The following is a 14997-nucleotide window of genomic DNA, read 5'->3' as shown; positions in this document are numbered from 1 at the left end:
TGGTCCAGTTGTTGAGGAAACAAAAAGAAAATTAGGCTGGGAGGGGGAAGGCTGAGGAATTACCTGACAACTTTGAAAATAACAATTTGTTCTCGTAAATACAAAGATCAGATTTCTACTTCTTGAGCAAATCTGGGCTGACACTTCAGCCCCCACAACACTGAGCACACCTGTCAAGAGAAATCAGCTGCTTCCCATGTTTGCCCAAGCTCAGCACAGAAGGAAACAGACGGATCCTGGCCTGTTCCTTCTGCATCATATGAAGAAGCGTTTCACACCGGGGGAAAGCCCCATCGAGAAATGGCAGTGCTATTGCTCACCTAGCAGAAAAGGGAATTTTTTTAGAGTAGAATGGAGTTGAAACATGAAAAGAAAATGCATGTGGATGTCTGGTGCAAGATGGAGCTAAGAGATTCAGCTGGACACCCCCCCCCCCAAAAAAATCCACATTTCTTTGGGCTCACCTATATCCCAAAGCTAGATTATTGGGGGAGATAATGGTTCTTGGTACATTCCTTAAACGAGTAGAAGATAGACCTGACTATATTTCTGTACTACTAATCTAAATGATGCTGCCATAATAAATTATCCAGAGCAGGTGGATTTTGCATAATATTCCCTAATTATAGTTTCAGATTCTGGGTGGGCAGGGAATGGAGTGATAAAAGAGAATGAATAAATGGAGAAGACGACAGAATGAGCGACAGGAGTTGGTAAAGAGTAAGGGAAAAGGATTGGGTAGTCAACAGAGATTGTGCCTTCGCCACTGGAGGTGCCTCCATTTTGTTTTCGGCCCTTTACCAGAAATGGTGCTGTTCCCAAATGGCCTCAAAGCAAATATCCATAGCATATTCTTTCTTTAAATTGTGGTGGTTCCAGTCCTGCAAACATAGTCATGCTTCAGTTAGGTTCATGAGGCCTTGCCATATGAAACTCTTCTTCAAAGATATGATTCAAGCTCTTCTTAGGCACTGATGCTGGAGGAGGGGGGATGTATAAAGGCAAAGTACTTCTGTTCTTCTTTTTTAACATTGCCTGCAAATCTTCATCTGCTTCTTTTGCAACCACCTTGTTTTACTTTGGTTTGACATCCCGTGGAAACATTTCCTGTGTAGGATTGTTTTCAGATTACAGTGTGTGGCCCATAGACTCCCTGATATTATGCTACAGGGAAACCACAGGATATTTGATCCAGCAGTAACTTGTAATATATTCCTCACCACGGGAGTGTAGGGAAATGCACTCTCTTCGATGGCAGCACATAATAGTTTATTCCCCCCGTACCATGTAAAAACAATGTGATTATGTGTGCATTGGTAGATAAAACAGCAAATTATACCAAAATTCCGATAAAAAAGTCTTCTGCAGAATCTCTGTATTAATTTGTTTTAAGTCTTTATGTGCGTGCAGCATTGATTGTCTGCAAGGGAATTCCCCACATTTGTTCATATTTTGATGGAACAGTTCCCTTCAAGTGGGTTGTGCTAAGCCGTGCTCATGTGGGGAGCAAACCGAAGGAGGAATGTGGTGATAGAGACCACACATCGAAATGAAATCCTACTTGTTGCAAACCACTCACTGAAACATTGTGCTAGCAATCTTCCACACCAGCAGTGTTATTTTTACCTCTCTCTCTCTCTCTCTCTCTCTCTCTCTCTATATATATATATATATATATTGCAGTAAGAGGAAATCCAGACTAAACGCTTGAAAAGGGCTGGCATTTAGATGACAATAACGTCATTAGGGCAGTGCGGGGAGGAAATTGCATGTGGGGGCAGCTTTACTCCTTTTCATCTCTTTGCACACTCTGAATTTTCAGACTGTGTCACAGAGACAGAATACTAGGAATCCTGCCTGGCTGGGAATAAGAAGGGAATAGCAAATTTGATGGCCAACTTCCTTGGGAATAGAGGACAATCTGTTTCCGATCCTTTACTATCTCATTTTAGGTGCCTACTCCAAAAGGGGGAAGGAGGATATACATCACAGATTAAGTGCTGACTAGGGTATAAGGTAAAGGTAAAGGGACCCCTGACCATTACGTCCAGTTGCGGAGCTCATCTCGCATTATTGGCCAAGGGAGCCAGCGTACAGCTTCCAGGTCATGTGGCCAGCATGACAAAGCCACTTCTGGTGAACCAGAGCAGCACACGGAAGCGCCGTTTACCTTCCCTACCTATTTATCTATTTGCACTTTGACGTGCTTTCGAACTGCTAGGTTGGCAGGAGCTGGGACCGAGCAACAGGAGCTCACCTCATCACAGGGATTCGAACCACCGACCTTCTGATCAGCAAGCCCTAGGCTCTGTGGTTTAACCCACAGCGTCACCTGCATCCCTTAGGGCAGGCATCCCCAACCTTTGGCCCTCCAGATGTTTTGGACTCCAATTCCCATCTTCCCCGACCACTGGTCCTGTTAGCTAGGGATCATGGGAGTTGTAGGCCAAAACATCTAGAGGACCGCAGGTTGGGGATGCCTGCCTTAGGGTATAAGGTAGAGGCCTTAAATATCAGAGGTAGGAAGGGTTAAGGGCAGGAAGGGAATAATGGGAAGCACCAGATCCCACCCGTGCTTGGTATAATCGCTGGGCTTTGGCTGGTAAGTAAAAGACCAAGGGGTAGGTCATTTATTCCTTTGTCAAAAGCTTACTTTGAGCATCCCTAATGTTACCAAAACAAATTGATTTTCTTTCTTCCCCTAGTGCTCCGTGACATGTGGCAAAGGCTATAAGCAAAGGCTGGTTTCCTGCAGTGAAATTTACACAGGGAAGGATCATTATGAGTATGGTTATCAGAACACAGTCAACTGTCCAGGAACACAACCACCAAACGTGCAGTCATGCTATCTAGGCGAGTGCCCAGTTTTGGCATCATGGAGAGTTGGAAATTGGGGAAGTGTATGTTTCTAATCTTACTCCTTTTTATTATTTGTTTTTTAATATTAATGTGTAGCCCACTTTGCTCTAAGAACAGGAAAATATAGGGGTGAGGAATATTATCTGTCTTAAAGGAAAGGTAGCTTGAAGAACCAATAGGAAATGAGGCTTGGAGAACTCACATTAATCTGCCACAGTCTTTCACATCTGAATTTACTAATTTTCCCCTGACTTGGAAGGAGGGGTGGGGAAAATCCGTGATTTTTCATCCCCTGCTCAGCCTGCATTGATTGAGTGGCTTAACAAAATTGCAAATTTTGCTGATGAGCTGTAAGTTGAACAACCAATTGCTATGAACAGGAAGTAGCAGCTAATGCACAAGATATGCTCTGGGTTTGAGTGTAGCTACAGAGAGATCCTCCTTCCATCACATAGGTGTTTTCTCATTGCCAATAATCCCCCTCCTCAAGGAGAACCAGTACAATCCTTTGGCAGCTATGGGGCTAAATCAGGCACGATTTTTTCCCCACTCCATCAAGATTGACTGCAAGCTCCCCCACCTCTGATGGGTGACTGTGATAGGTGGGCAGGACTGCTCACCTGTAAAACACCTGGCATCACCATGATGATTCATCATGTAGTTCAGTGGTGGGAAACCTATTTTTCTGTTATAGTGTGGTTTGAGCTGATAGTTGACTGGAAACTGGAGTGTAGCCAAGCCCCACTTTTAGCAGGGATTGGCTTCGCTCATTTGCTCTGATTGTCTTGCATTTGGCGCCAAATTTATAAGCACAAGTCCAAAGCTTTTTTTAAGGCCCCCACTTGTTCCTTCGCATTCAGGTCCCACACTTGATGTGTATGGCTGGGCATGGCTTGGATAAAACAGCCTCACAGGCCAAATGAGGCCCATTGGCTGGACTAAATGAAGAGAGGGGGCTGGCAGGACACCATTAAATTAAGTACTGCTAATTAAAATGTTCTCAGGCCCAGGTGCATTGTTGTGTGGTCCTAGTGTGTCTCAGAACTATGGAATTTTGCTACTGGGAAATCCACTTACAGGGTCACCTACAAATCTTTCCTTTTAGCACAAACCCTTCACAATCAGAGAGCTTCTGGCATTTGTTTGGCGTTCAGAAGGATCTAATCCAGGCACCCCCAAACTGCGGCCCTCCAGATGTTTTGGCCTACAACTCCCATGATCCCTAGCTAACAGGACCAGTGGTCGGGAAAGATGGGAATTGCAGTCCAAAACATCTGAAGGAGCCGAAGTTTGGGGATGCCTGATCTAATCTGACTGTGACCAAACATTTGTATGCTTGGATACAAAAAATAAAATCCAGCCCATATTACTTCAGACAGAAGCGTTTCCGACAGAGTGAGTGAGTTTCATATTTCTAAGATAGATGTTCACCTGGCTTCAGAAATTGCATTGTGCATGGCCTTTTATTGCACATTTTTGCTGATCGCCAGGGGAGGAGGGGAGTTGAACCATTGCACTGAACAAGTGGAACAGTGGACCGTAGTTCTTTCCTTGCAGTGATTATTATTGCCTTAAGATCCAGGAATCGTTGGCTTCTGAATAAAGTATATTTCCACAAGAGCAAAATAGCATTGCCAGACCTCTGGTCTCTTTGCACCCATAACCTGGGAGTCAGAATGGAGGCTGCTTGAGGTCTTACTTACTTTAGGGTGTTTTCAGCAGTTGAACTGAACTTACTTCCTTTGCTTTCCAGTGTTCGGTGAGTTGTGGAAATGGAGTAATGCACCGGTCAGTTCAGTGCCTTACGAACAATGACCAAGTGAGCTCCTTGTGTCTTGACAAACTGAAACCTGAAGAAAGGAGGACATGCCACAATATTCATGACTGTAAGAGCCTTTTGCAAAGAACCTGAACTTTCCCTTTAATGCTATAACCATCCCTAACACCAGTCAAGCGCCTATAGTTCTGTTTTCCTGTCCCCACTGAATTGATGTCATGAAGCTTTACACAGGTGGGTAGCCATATGCCCCCATTAGATGCCGATGCTGGGTTTCGTGTGTGTCTTGTTCTGTTTTTCAGTTAGGGGAATTGCCATCGGCTGGCAATGGGAGCACATACCCTTCCAATAACTAAACACCACATTTTGAAAATTACCAGGCCACTGTTGAAAGGAAATGGTAGCAGTATTGCTGGTGTTTGTCTCATAGAGATAGATAGATGATAGATAGATAGATAGATAGATAGATAGATAGATAGATAGATAGATAGATAGATAGATAGATATCAGGGCTGCCTATGTTCAGATTTTTCCGGACATTACCAGGGGGAACGGGGAATTCCAAAAGGCAGTACTTTGTCCTGGATCTTAGGCAAGTCAATAGAAAAATCAGCTGTTTAGAGCTTGCATTCTGAAATTTTGTATTCTTATTTTTCCCCTAACAATTCTTTAATTTAGGTGAATTACCAACAAGCTGCAAGGAAGTAAAAAGGCTCAAAGTCACCACTGAAGATGGAGAATATTACCTTCAAGTTAAAGGAAAGCTCCTAAAGGTATGGTTCAGCCACTTCTGCATCGTTTCTGTGTGTGCATTTCATTGAATTTCCAGGGCTGCATGAGTTCTCAGAGATCAGATAACTTTGGAGATTGCCTATTCATGGTACATTTCTAGAAGAACTAAAACTTTGTTGCTTATAATAATCCCTCCTTTGGAAATATTGCATTCCACGTTCAGCATCATGGTCAATAGAACTCCCTGGTTCATCCTATTGATTTTAAAGGGGGGACACACCCTTTGTGTCCACCCTTTGTGTCCATGTGAGTGTGTTTGCATGCGTTATTAATCCTTTGAATTTTAATTATGTGCATGCATGTTGAGGCCAATTTGCATTTTGATATATATATATATATATATATATATATATATATATATATATATATGAAAAACTATTAATTCATTTAAGTTCTCTTGTGACTTCTACCTGCGTGTTTTCCATCCTTTGATTTCCTAGTCATTCATTTAACACCTAGCATTAGATGTCTGATTAAACTGAAGGCCTGTTTCTCTCAGATTTATTGTACTGACATGGAATCTGACAGACCAAAAGAATATGTGACTCTGGCAAATGGCGAAGCGGAGAACTTCTCAGAAGTATACAGCTACAGGTAAGAGCGTCAAGGCACTCTGCATTTGGCAATGCTTTGTTTTCTCTTCCTGGTGTTATGTTTCTTGTCATGAGTAGAAAAGGGCTTTTCTTTCGATTCAGATTACATAACCCGACCGAATGTCCATATAATGGAAGCAGAAGAGAAGACTGCCAGTGTAGGAAAGATTACACAGCAGCTGGGTTTTCCGCCTTCAGCAAAGTTAGGCTGGACCTGAACACTATGCAAATAATAAGTGAGTAACAATAGAATGCTCTGTGGTGTGTGTGTGGGGTGTGTGTGTGTGTGTGTGTGTGTGTGTATGCACGTGTGCACAATTTTCAATTTAAAGCTAGGGTAAATGTCCTTACAACACCTGGGTTAACATTTTATACTACACTACTTTGTACTTGAATGGTCGTGTAGTTAAAAATCATTTTTTAAAAATGGATTTCTCTTCAGTTCACTTGAAGCAAGAAAGAACAAGTCTTCCTTTTAGTCTGAATTTGTTCACTTTGTTGCACATTCTGGTTGTTTCCTCCTCCTCCTCCTCCTCCTCCTCCTCCCCCTCCCCCTCCCCCTCCCCCTCCTCCTCAACTCAGAAGCAAAATTTAAATCATAAAGGTTTGCCCTGCAAGTTTCGTTTCATATATGACTCCCCGGCCTTTTCTCCAGTGGCACGATAGACCCTCAGGGTAATAGGTCTATAGCCTCCTCAGAGCTCTCTTCAGATTTGAGCCCCTCTGGAAATCATAGAGGTTCCACTGCAGCAATGTGGTAGCTTATTTTTTATTTCTACCACAGTTGGAGCTGGACACAGTTCCCACTCATTGAAGTGGAATTTGAGCCAGCCCAAAGGAAATTAGATTCTTCACACATGGTAGGACCATATCCAAAGCCTGTTCATGCCATTCCCAGAAGATGTCGAGAAGCATTTCTGAATTCAAGTCCTCCGTTCTACTCCCAGGACAATCCTAAGGTGTCAAACGTGATGCAAAACATAATAAAGGAATAAGCCCCAAGGTGGTGGTGGTCAGATATACCATCGGTGCGCATGTGGTCCTGAGCATATTTTCCCTATGTAAAAAAATATATACCGGTATATATTGTTAAAAGACTGGCATCCTGCATATTTAGAATGCCTCCACCTTTAAAGATAAATGAGTTGTTCCTCAATTTTAACATGCACACGTGTTACGCCAAGTGTCGCATTTAATTGCCAACCTTATTGTTTAGGGAGGGTCCCAGCGGATTCACAAGATTAATGTGTAAAGGCAGGTGTGCCATATTAAATGGGGATCAGATAATGCATTCAGTTTTCCTTTCCCTTTCCCTGCTGTTCCCTTCCTTTTGTCTCTCTGGTTCTTACCAAATATTTTTCACAGCAACCGATTTGCAGTTCGCGCAGACTCTTGATGGGCGACCTGTACCTTTCGCCACTGCTGGGGACTGCTACAGCGCAGCCAAGTGCCCACAGGTATCTCCACAACAATATTTCTCAAACCGTGATTCCATTTGTTATATTCTAGCATTATACGAATTGCTCTTGATCGGAACAGTCGCTTTCCAGCCGCTGCCCCTCCAAATCTAGCACTTCCCTTTGTCAGCATGACAGGCATTGGTTTTGTATAGTCACGTCCCACCCTTTAGCCACAAAGGATTGTCAGGACAGCAGACAATTAGAACAGCAATTTACTGTTCAAACAACGTGAACATTAAAAAGGACACAGAGATTAAACATGAAAGAGAAAGAAAAGAACCACTAGTGTAAAAACACATACTTAGAGAGCTGTTGTTGACAACCACATCTCTTGGGAGACAGTGAAGGAGATTGCAGCACCTGCTGTGACTATAGAGAGGTATATGGGAGAGACATGTTTTGTTGCAGCCGGAACAGATGAAGGCATCTGGTTGTGCTGTTACAGATGCACCATGGCATTTTTTCTTTCTATGCTCATTCCTCCTTTGGTCACTGCTATGGATACACAACCTGACAGTCTGTCTCCAGGCACAACTGTCGTCTGCAAGGGATTCCCCCATGGTGGGGTTGACATTGTCATGTCACTTCATGTCACATTTGCAGACATCTTTGTAACGCAGAGTTGGTCTGCCAACGGGTCTGCTGCCTGAAGCCAGCTCCCCGTAGAGCACGGGCAAACAAAAAAGGTCTTCACCAGTATCTGAAAAGATATCAAAATCAGTTGCTAGGTAAAACTTTATGGGGTGTAACTCCAAGGACTGACCACAGAGAAAGCCCTACCTTTGGCCCTCCGTCTGCCATCAGCTCAGATGCCAGTGAAACTCAGAAAAGGGTGATGGAGGAAGATCTTGTAGATCTCTGGGAGCAAGCGGTCCTTGAGGCACAGTGGTCCTAAGCTATTTAGTTGTACGTGTGATTACATCGTTTCCTAAAGATATGGCGAGTCCTGCACAAAGACCCATTTCTTTTGTTGCAAAAGTGGGGAGGGGAACCAATGACGATTGGCATTCCAGTGAGCAAACAAGAGTGTGGCAGATGCTACAAATGTTCATCCAGGTTTAAAAGGGGGGGGGGAGAAATGATGTCTCTTCAAAAGTGGAAAGTTGACTTTCTCCAGTGAGCAGCAGAGATTACTAGGGAAAGGGCAAGGATGCCCTCAGCTGGCGATCTGCAGCAAAAACAGCCTTTTGGGGGCTGCGGATGGGAAGAAATGCTTAATCTCACTCCTGCTGTGATTTGTACAGTATGTGCTAATCGCTATGAGGGCTTGGAACAATTGAAAACATTGCCGGGGAGATCTTGTTAGAATAATGACACAATGGCTTGTTGTTGCGGGGCGGGGTTGCATGATTGTGCCAGTGGAGAACAGCACTGTTCAGAACTAGGTTTTCTTCCTTTTTCTTCGTTTCAGCAAAATTTATTACATAGCTGTTGTTTCGTAGTTACGTAGACCTGACATATATCCTTTTCCATTTTCAAGGGCCGCTTTAGCATCAACCTCTCTGGAACCGGCCTGTCCGTGACACAAACGTCGAAATGGCTTTCCCAAGGGAATTACGCGGTTTCTGAAATTATAAAATCACCAGTAAGGAAAATCTTTTAACTTGTAGCTAATTGTGACATCGCACCTGTTAACCTATCAAATCATATTGCAATGTACCTTTGTAAATTGTGCCTTGTACATATGGGGCGGGAGTTTAAAATAACCTCTTGAAATCTAATGTGAAGCATAAGAACTGTGAAGCATGGCCTGTAATTGGTGGGTTTAGAGCCACAGACTGGAGTAAATTCAACTTGATCTGTATTATTGCAATTAATTAGTGGGTCTGCTTAACCGTGAAGCTAAAAACACTGAGCACAGTGGTGCAGACACTTCCTTAATTAGTTGTCTGAGTCCTCAGGAAGCATGCAGTTGGGAGCCTGCTCTAACAGTGCTACTGAGCATAATAAAGTACCAAAGAGATTACTTCCCAGTGCCTGCGGTTCTTCACCTCCCTCCCCCTATCCTTGTGGATCCAGGTACAACAATATCACCGTAAAGCCTCTATTTAGCAACGGTTATATGATAGTAAGTTTGCCACATCTGTGACACTTTTTAGCACACAAAATGCAATAATTGTAAAGAGGGGGGGGGAAATCCTTACAATGCCCACTTGACAAGGGTAGGCTGAGGGATTTTCTCCTTCCCCAAACCCACCCAGCAAATGCTATTGATAAGCACAAGGCAGTTCATACGGCTTCTTGTCAAAACAAGGATCTTCATTTTTCCAGAATACCAAACTGGCCTTTGTACCTCATACCCAGGACCGATTAACGTGAATACTGAACGTGATATTTTCGAGAATCAAATGGGTTTGCCACACGCTAGCAGACGCTAGCAGACCCCTTCATGGATCAATGCCTTGTCGTGGCGAAGGGGCTTGAATAACTCAGAGAAGCTATGAGCTATGCCATGCAGGGCCACCCAAGATGGACAGGTCATAGTGGAGAGTTTTGACTAAACGTGATCCACCTGGAGAAGGAACTGGCAAGCCACTCCAGTATCCCTGCCAAGAAAACTCCATGGACAAAGACAACAGGCATATAAAAGTTATGACGCTGGAAGATGAGCCCCTCAGGTCGGAAGGCGTCCAACATGCTACTGAGGAAGAGCGGAGGACAAGTACAAGTAGATTCAGAGCTGATGAAGCGGCTGGGCCAAAGCCGAAAGGACGCTCAGTTGCGGATATGCCTGGAAGCGAAAGGAAAGTCCGATGCTGTAAAGAAAAATATTGCATAGGATTTTAAAAGATGATGCTGTTAAGGTGCTACACCCAATATGCCAGCAAGTTTGGAAAACTCAGCAATGGCCAGAGGATTGGAGAAGATCAGTCTACATCCCAATTCCAAAGAAGGGCAGTGCCAAAGAATGCTCCAACTACCGCACAATTGCGCTCATTTCACACGCTAGTAAGGTTATGCTTATCCATTCTTAAGGAAATCAGCCCTGAGTGCTCCCTGGAAGGACAGATCGTGAAGCTGAGGCTCCAATACTTTGGCCACCTCATGAGAAGAGAAGAATCCTTGGAAAAGACCCTGATGTTGGGAAAGATTGAGGGCACTAGGAGAAGGGGACGTCAGAGGACAAGATGGTTGGACAGTGTTCTCGAAGCTACCAACATGAGTTTGACCAAACTGCGGGAGGCAGTGGAAGACAGGAGTGCCTGGCGTGCTATGGTCCATGGGGTCACGAAGAGTCGGACACGACTAAACGACTAAACAAACAACAACAAGCAGACTCTAAACAGAGTCCCAGGCATGGAAGACCGCAGAAGATGGAATGGCCCAGAGAATGTATGCGTCTACCTTGCCGTTAGTGGCTGGCTGCACTGTGCTGGCATCTGAACCAAGAGAGCTGTTGGCCCGTTTGAGCCATTTGCCATCTCAGCTGCCGCAATTAAAATGGAGAAGCCAAGACAAGTGAAAAATGAAAGGCATTAGGCTCCTCTGGAAAGGGACAGCGCAGAGGGGGGACCTTTTGACGGGAAATCTAAAGTAACTGAGATGAGTCCTGAGCACAAAGACCGAGGGAGTCCCGACTGACCAAATTAAAGTAGAACCTCAGAGGCAATCAATGTAGGGCACATCACGTTACCTGGCTCACCTGTGAGGCACAGCTCTTGAAGCGTAGGTAGCAGGAGAATATGAGAGCAAAGATGCTCTTAGGAGGTGGCAGCAGCATCAACAGATCAATAGTATCAAGTGCAGAAGCTTCATACACCGCAGCTTAACAATAACAAGAAGTCTTGGAAAGTCGTCCATTCAGCTTGGTCGATCTTTGATATATTTTGCTGCTTCTGAGTGTAAAAACATACGAAGGTAGAATAAGCTAAGAGCTTTGCTGTGGTTTTATGTGTGCTAGCATAGATTACACTGGCCAGAATTTGGTATCCGCTGAACTGCAGAAGGGAGACGCTGTGTTACTTTGTATATACTAAAATTTCATTAATACTCACAATATTTTAAAATGCTGGCATGGGGATCAGTTTAGGATGGGCTGGTGGTTTTTCTTGCATGTCCTTTTTGTCTTCAGTGTCAGGTAATTGCTTCCCACCCTGCTCATTGCAAAGTAAATACATATTTTAAAAGCAGTTATTTCCCATGTTGTGCATGTGTTGGGGAAATATCAGTAACCAATACCCTGTGGGTTCAGCCTGGGCAGCCAGTTAGAGCCTGACTCCAGTTGTCAATCAAGCAGGATGTTTGTTTAGGCATTGCAAGGCCAGTGTGACTCAACCTTAACCAAAAAGTCATTGAGGGGTGGCACACAAAGTATGAAAATAGCACAAGCATTTATACACTTAAAATCAAAGGGGGAGTTAGGACCACATATGACAGTACTTCCTTCTACTAGCTACTACTGGTTTAACCACAAGGCATAGCAACTTTACCTCCTTCCTTTGTCCTCAGCAGTTATAAGCAATAGCTCCTGCATACGTGTTGTTCCAGCCTTCTGTCGTGGTTCTCTTGCAAACACAACGTTCACATTCCAACCTTCGCTAGGGTTGCCAGACTCAATAGAGGACAGGACTTCTGTGCCTTTAATTGCCCTGCTCTCTTTTGAGTCTGGAAACCTTAAAGAGAAGCCAGCAGACCCTTTGTTTAATTTCCAAGCAAAGGGTCTGCTGGTTTCTCTTTAAGGCTTCCAGACTCAAAAGAGAGCAGGGCAATTAAAGGCACAGAAGTCCTGTCCTCTGTTGAGTCTGGCAACCCTAACCTTCGCTTGCTCAGCCTTTCTCACACACATTTCAGTTTTTAATTGGATTTCTATTTTTTAATGCAGGCTTACTCGAAAGCAAGTTCCATTGTCTCTAAAAGGACTTGCTTCCCAGTGAACATGTTTACGGTCACAGCTCTAATCTTACGAGATACAGATTTTGGTTGCGAAAGATTGCATTTGCTTTCTCCTGAGATCTGCTTTGTGATTTTACTTATCAGGATGGTACCAAAGTAATAGGGAAATGTGGCGGCTACTGTGGAAAGTGTACTCCATCATCAGGAACTGGCCTCGACGTACAAGTGTTGTAGCAATGGTAAGTTCAGATTTGTTTATTTTACTATAAAGCACCACATTTGAATAGCAGTGGTAGTAATCTGGCACCAAATTAGGTAAACAAGTGAAACTTCATTCCACTTATTCAGGCTTTGCATCATAACCCCACAGTCCAAAACTATGGTGCATTGAGCGAGCAGCTAAGCTTTAGGCAGTTGGGTATAACGATCCCAGCTGATTCTAGCTTAATGGCATAATTGAACTTAGCACAGCAGGATAGCCACCACCAGCTAGTGCATTGCCCACATGGGAAGGATGGGTAATGCAATTTTCTCTGCATTGTTGGAGAGAGGAAATGCAGTAGGTTAGCAACACCACAGTACAGTACCCTGGGAATTGAAAAGAAAGCTGGTACAACCCTGTGTTTTCCCCCTTGTCCAATGCTGTGTGACCTTGCTTTAGCTTCAATTACAGTGTATCCATTGCTAATTTAGCCCTCAGCATGTGCAGAAAGTAGTACCACTGAGCTCCTTTCATGCAATAGCTTCTTCATGACGCAGCCAGGTGGAAATAGCACCAGACATGAGATTGCAGCCATTCCCGCCATCTTGGGCAGCTCCCAAAGTTTGCACCGAGCTTGTGGGAATGGCTGCCAGTCACCTGAGTATTACGCATTGCTGAGGGCGGTGGGACTAGGTGACCCTCGGGGTCCCTTCCAACTCTGCAACTCTATGATTTGTGTGCAGCCCGTGGAGAATAATCAGCATTACAGAGCCCAAGCGAAGTGGCACAATGGTGATTTTGTGACATCAGGGCTTACTCTTGAGGACGTTACTGTTCAAATGAAAATCAAAAGCATCTGGCCCTGATTCAGCTGTGCAACAAAGAGTAGAGGGAAACAGTGAGCCCTGTTCATATTCCTTGCTGTGTAGATAGCTGCCTCTGTTTGGGGCAATAGGAAGAATAAGGGAGTGGTAGATCAGCTGAGTAGAGAAGATGGAGAAATGTTAGAGAGTGAAAGAGAAGGCAGAGGTGTCCACCCCAACTTGGCCTCACCTTCTCCCACAAAGAAAACTTTACCGAACCTGGAGAAAGTAGATCAGTCTTTGAATTTTTGAAGGACTGTGACATAGATGATGGAGCAAATTTGTATTCTGTTCCTCCAGATGGTAGGACCTGAACCAAAGGGCTGGATTGCGCTTTTCTTTTAAATGCATTAATGGTGCTGAAAGTATAGATGAGAACTCTCCATTATGCTTTTAATTCCCAGGGTTTCTGAATGCCGGGAGCTGAAGCAAGACAGATGAAGGACAATGAAGCAATACCTCTGCCTTCCTTTTTGTACTTCTTCCTCTGTGTGTGTGTGTGCACATCCGTGTGTGCACATCCGTGTGTGTGTGTGTGTGTGTACCTGTGTGTGTGTGTGTTGTATATTCTTAATGTTGTAAAGTATAATATTTATGTCTCGAATTATTTATTTTTGATTTAATATTTTTGTACGTAAAATGTTTATATTAAGGCTGCTTATCCTGTGTTTTTTTTATTAATTTTTTAAAAAATCCTGCAGTCACACCACTGCATTTTACGTACTCTACATTATATGTAGCATTATGACAAAAGTGATACTTTTACTGTCACTGTACTCAATTGTTTACTTTCAATCAGTAATTTCTCTTCCTGTTACAGGCTGCACTGATATTTGCAAGGTGCTAAACGGTTTGCATTGGGGTATTTTTGGCATTTTTTTCTCATGAGGAAAAGAATACAATGATGATTGTGATTATCATTTTTTTAAACTCACAAGGCAATCAGCGCTACGCAGGGACTCAGTGAACACACATTATGATACAATGGCTTTATCAATAATTGTTTCTTAGGTGTGTTTTTTTTAATGGCATGTGACCTCTTTTGGCCAGTGCTAACAGCCACTGGTTTGGTGCTAACATGGTAATATTTATTAGTATCTTGTAGGCTTTAAAAGCTGAATCCCGTACCATACTATATAGCCGTGGAGAACATTAGGGGAAATTGGGGGTGCGTTCAAATATTTAGTCTGAGGCAGCATTTAATAAAACAAACTGTTCTAGGGAATCCAAGTATTCTCAGTCCTTCATAAAGAGCTCCTTCCCCAAAATAAAATTTGCCTGTCACTATTAAGCTTGCATTGTGCATCCACAGGAGACTACTGGTGTAATTCTAGGGTGTACTCGTAGAGTGGATGGGGCAACAGCCCCATGTCCTGTGACCAGCACCCCATTGTGAACTGTCTGTACGCCCTTCCTTTGTCCTGGGATCCTGTGGCAGACACAGTGATATAGGAACAGGTCTTCTCTCCTCAAGTGGAGGAAGCCATGCAAGAATGGGAAATGTCCTGTCTTCCAGGCCTGAGATGTGATCACCTTGCATTCTTCTGGATGAGTTTCACCCCCAGTTGACTTCCTGCATCATAACTGAGAGACAGGCTCCATTGAGGCTCCAGGAGTT

General features: G+C 43.8%; 1 protein-coding gene across 4 annotated transcripts in view; it reads left to right on the top strand.

Moving 5' to 3' along the window:
* The window catches only part of ADAMTS9 (ADAM metallopeptidase with thrombospondin type 1 motif 9), a 127650-nt gene extending 113728 nt beyond the window's left edge, over positions 1-13922 (top strand). For 3 of the 4 annotated variants that reach the window (XM_035106739.2, XM_035106737.2, XM_035106736.2), the window contains 9 exons: positions 2706-2900; positions 4613-4745; positions 5315-5409; positions 5928-6022; positions 6124-6257; positions 7387-7478; positions 8962-9066; positions 12459-12553; positions 13784-13922. In XM_035106739.2, coding sequence (XP_034962630.2) covers positions 2706-2900; positions 4613-4745; positions 5315-5409; positions 5928-6022; positions 6124-6257; positions 7387-7478; positions 8962-9066; positions 12459-12548 — 939 coding nt within the window. In that variant the 3' untranslated portion in view covers positions 12549-12553; positions 13784-13922. Of the gene's footprint in view, positions 1-2705; positions 2901-4612; positions 4746-5314; positions 5410-5927; positions 6023-6123; positions 6258-7386; positions 7479-8961; positions 9067-12458; positions 12554-13783 lie in introns of those variants that run through there. The other variant, XR_004692026.2, reaches the window with a different exon arrangement.
* Positions 13923-14997: the final 1075 nt, after the last annotated feature.

The sequence above is a fragment of the Zootoca vivipara genome, chromosome 2, assembly GCF_963506605.1.
Source record: "Zootoca vivipara chromosome 2, rZooViv1.1, whole genome shotgun sequence".
Taxonomy (NCBI): Eukaryota; Metazoa; Chordata; class Lepidosauria; order Squamata; family Lacertidae; genus Zootoca; species Zootoca vivipara.
This window is presented reverse-complemented; position numbering and strand designations above follow the sequence as displayed.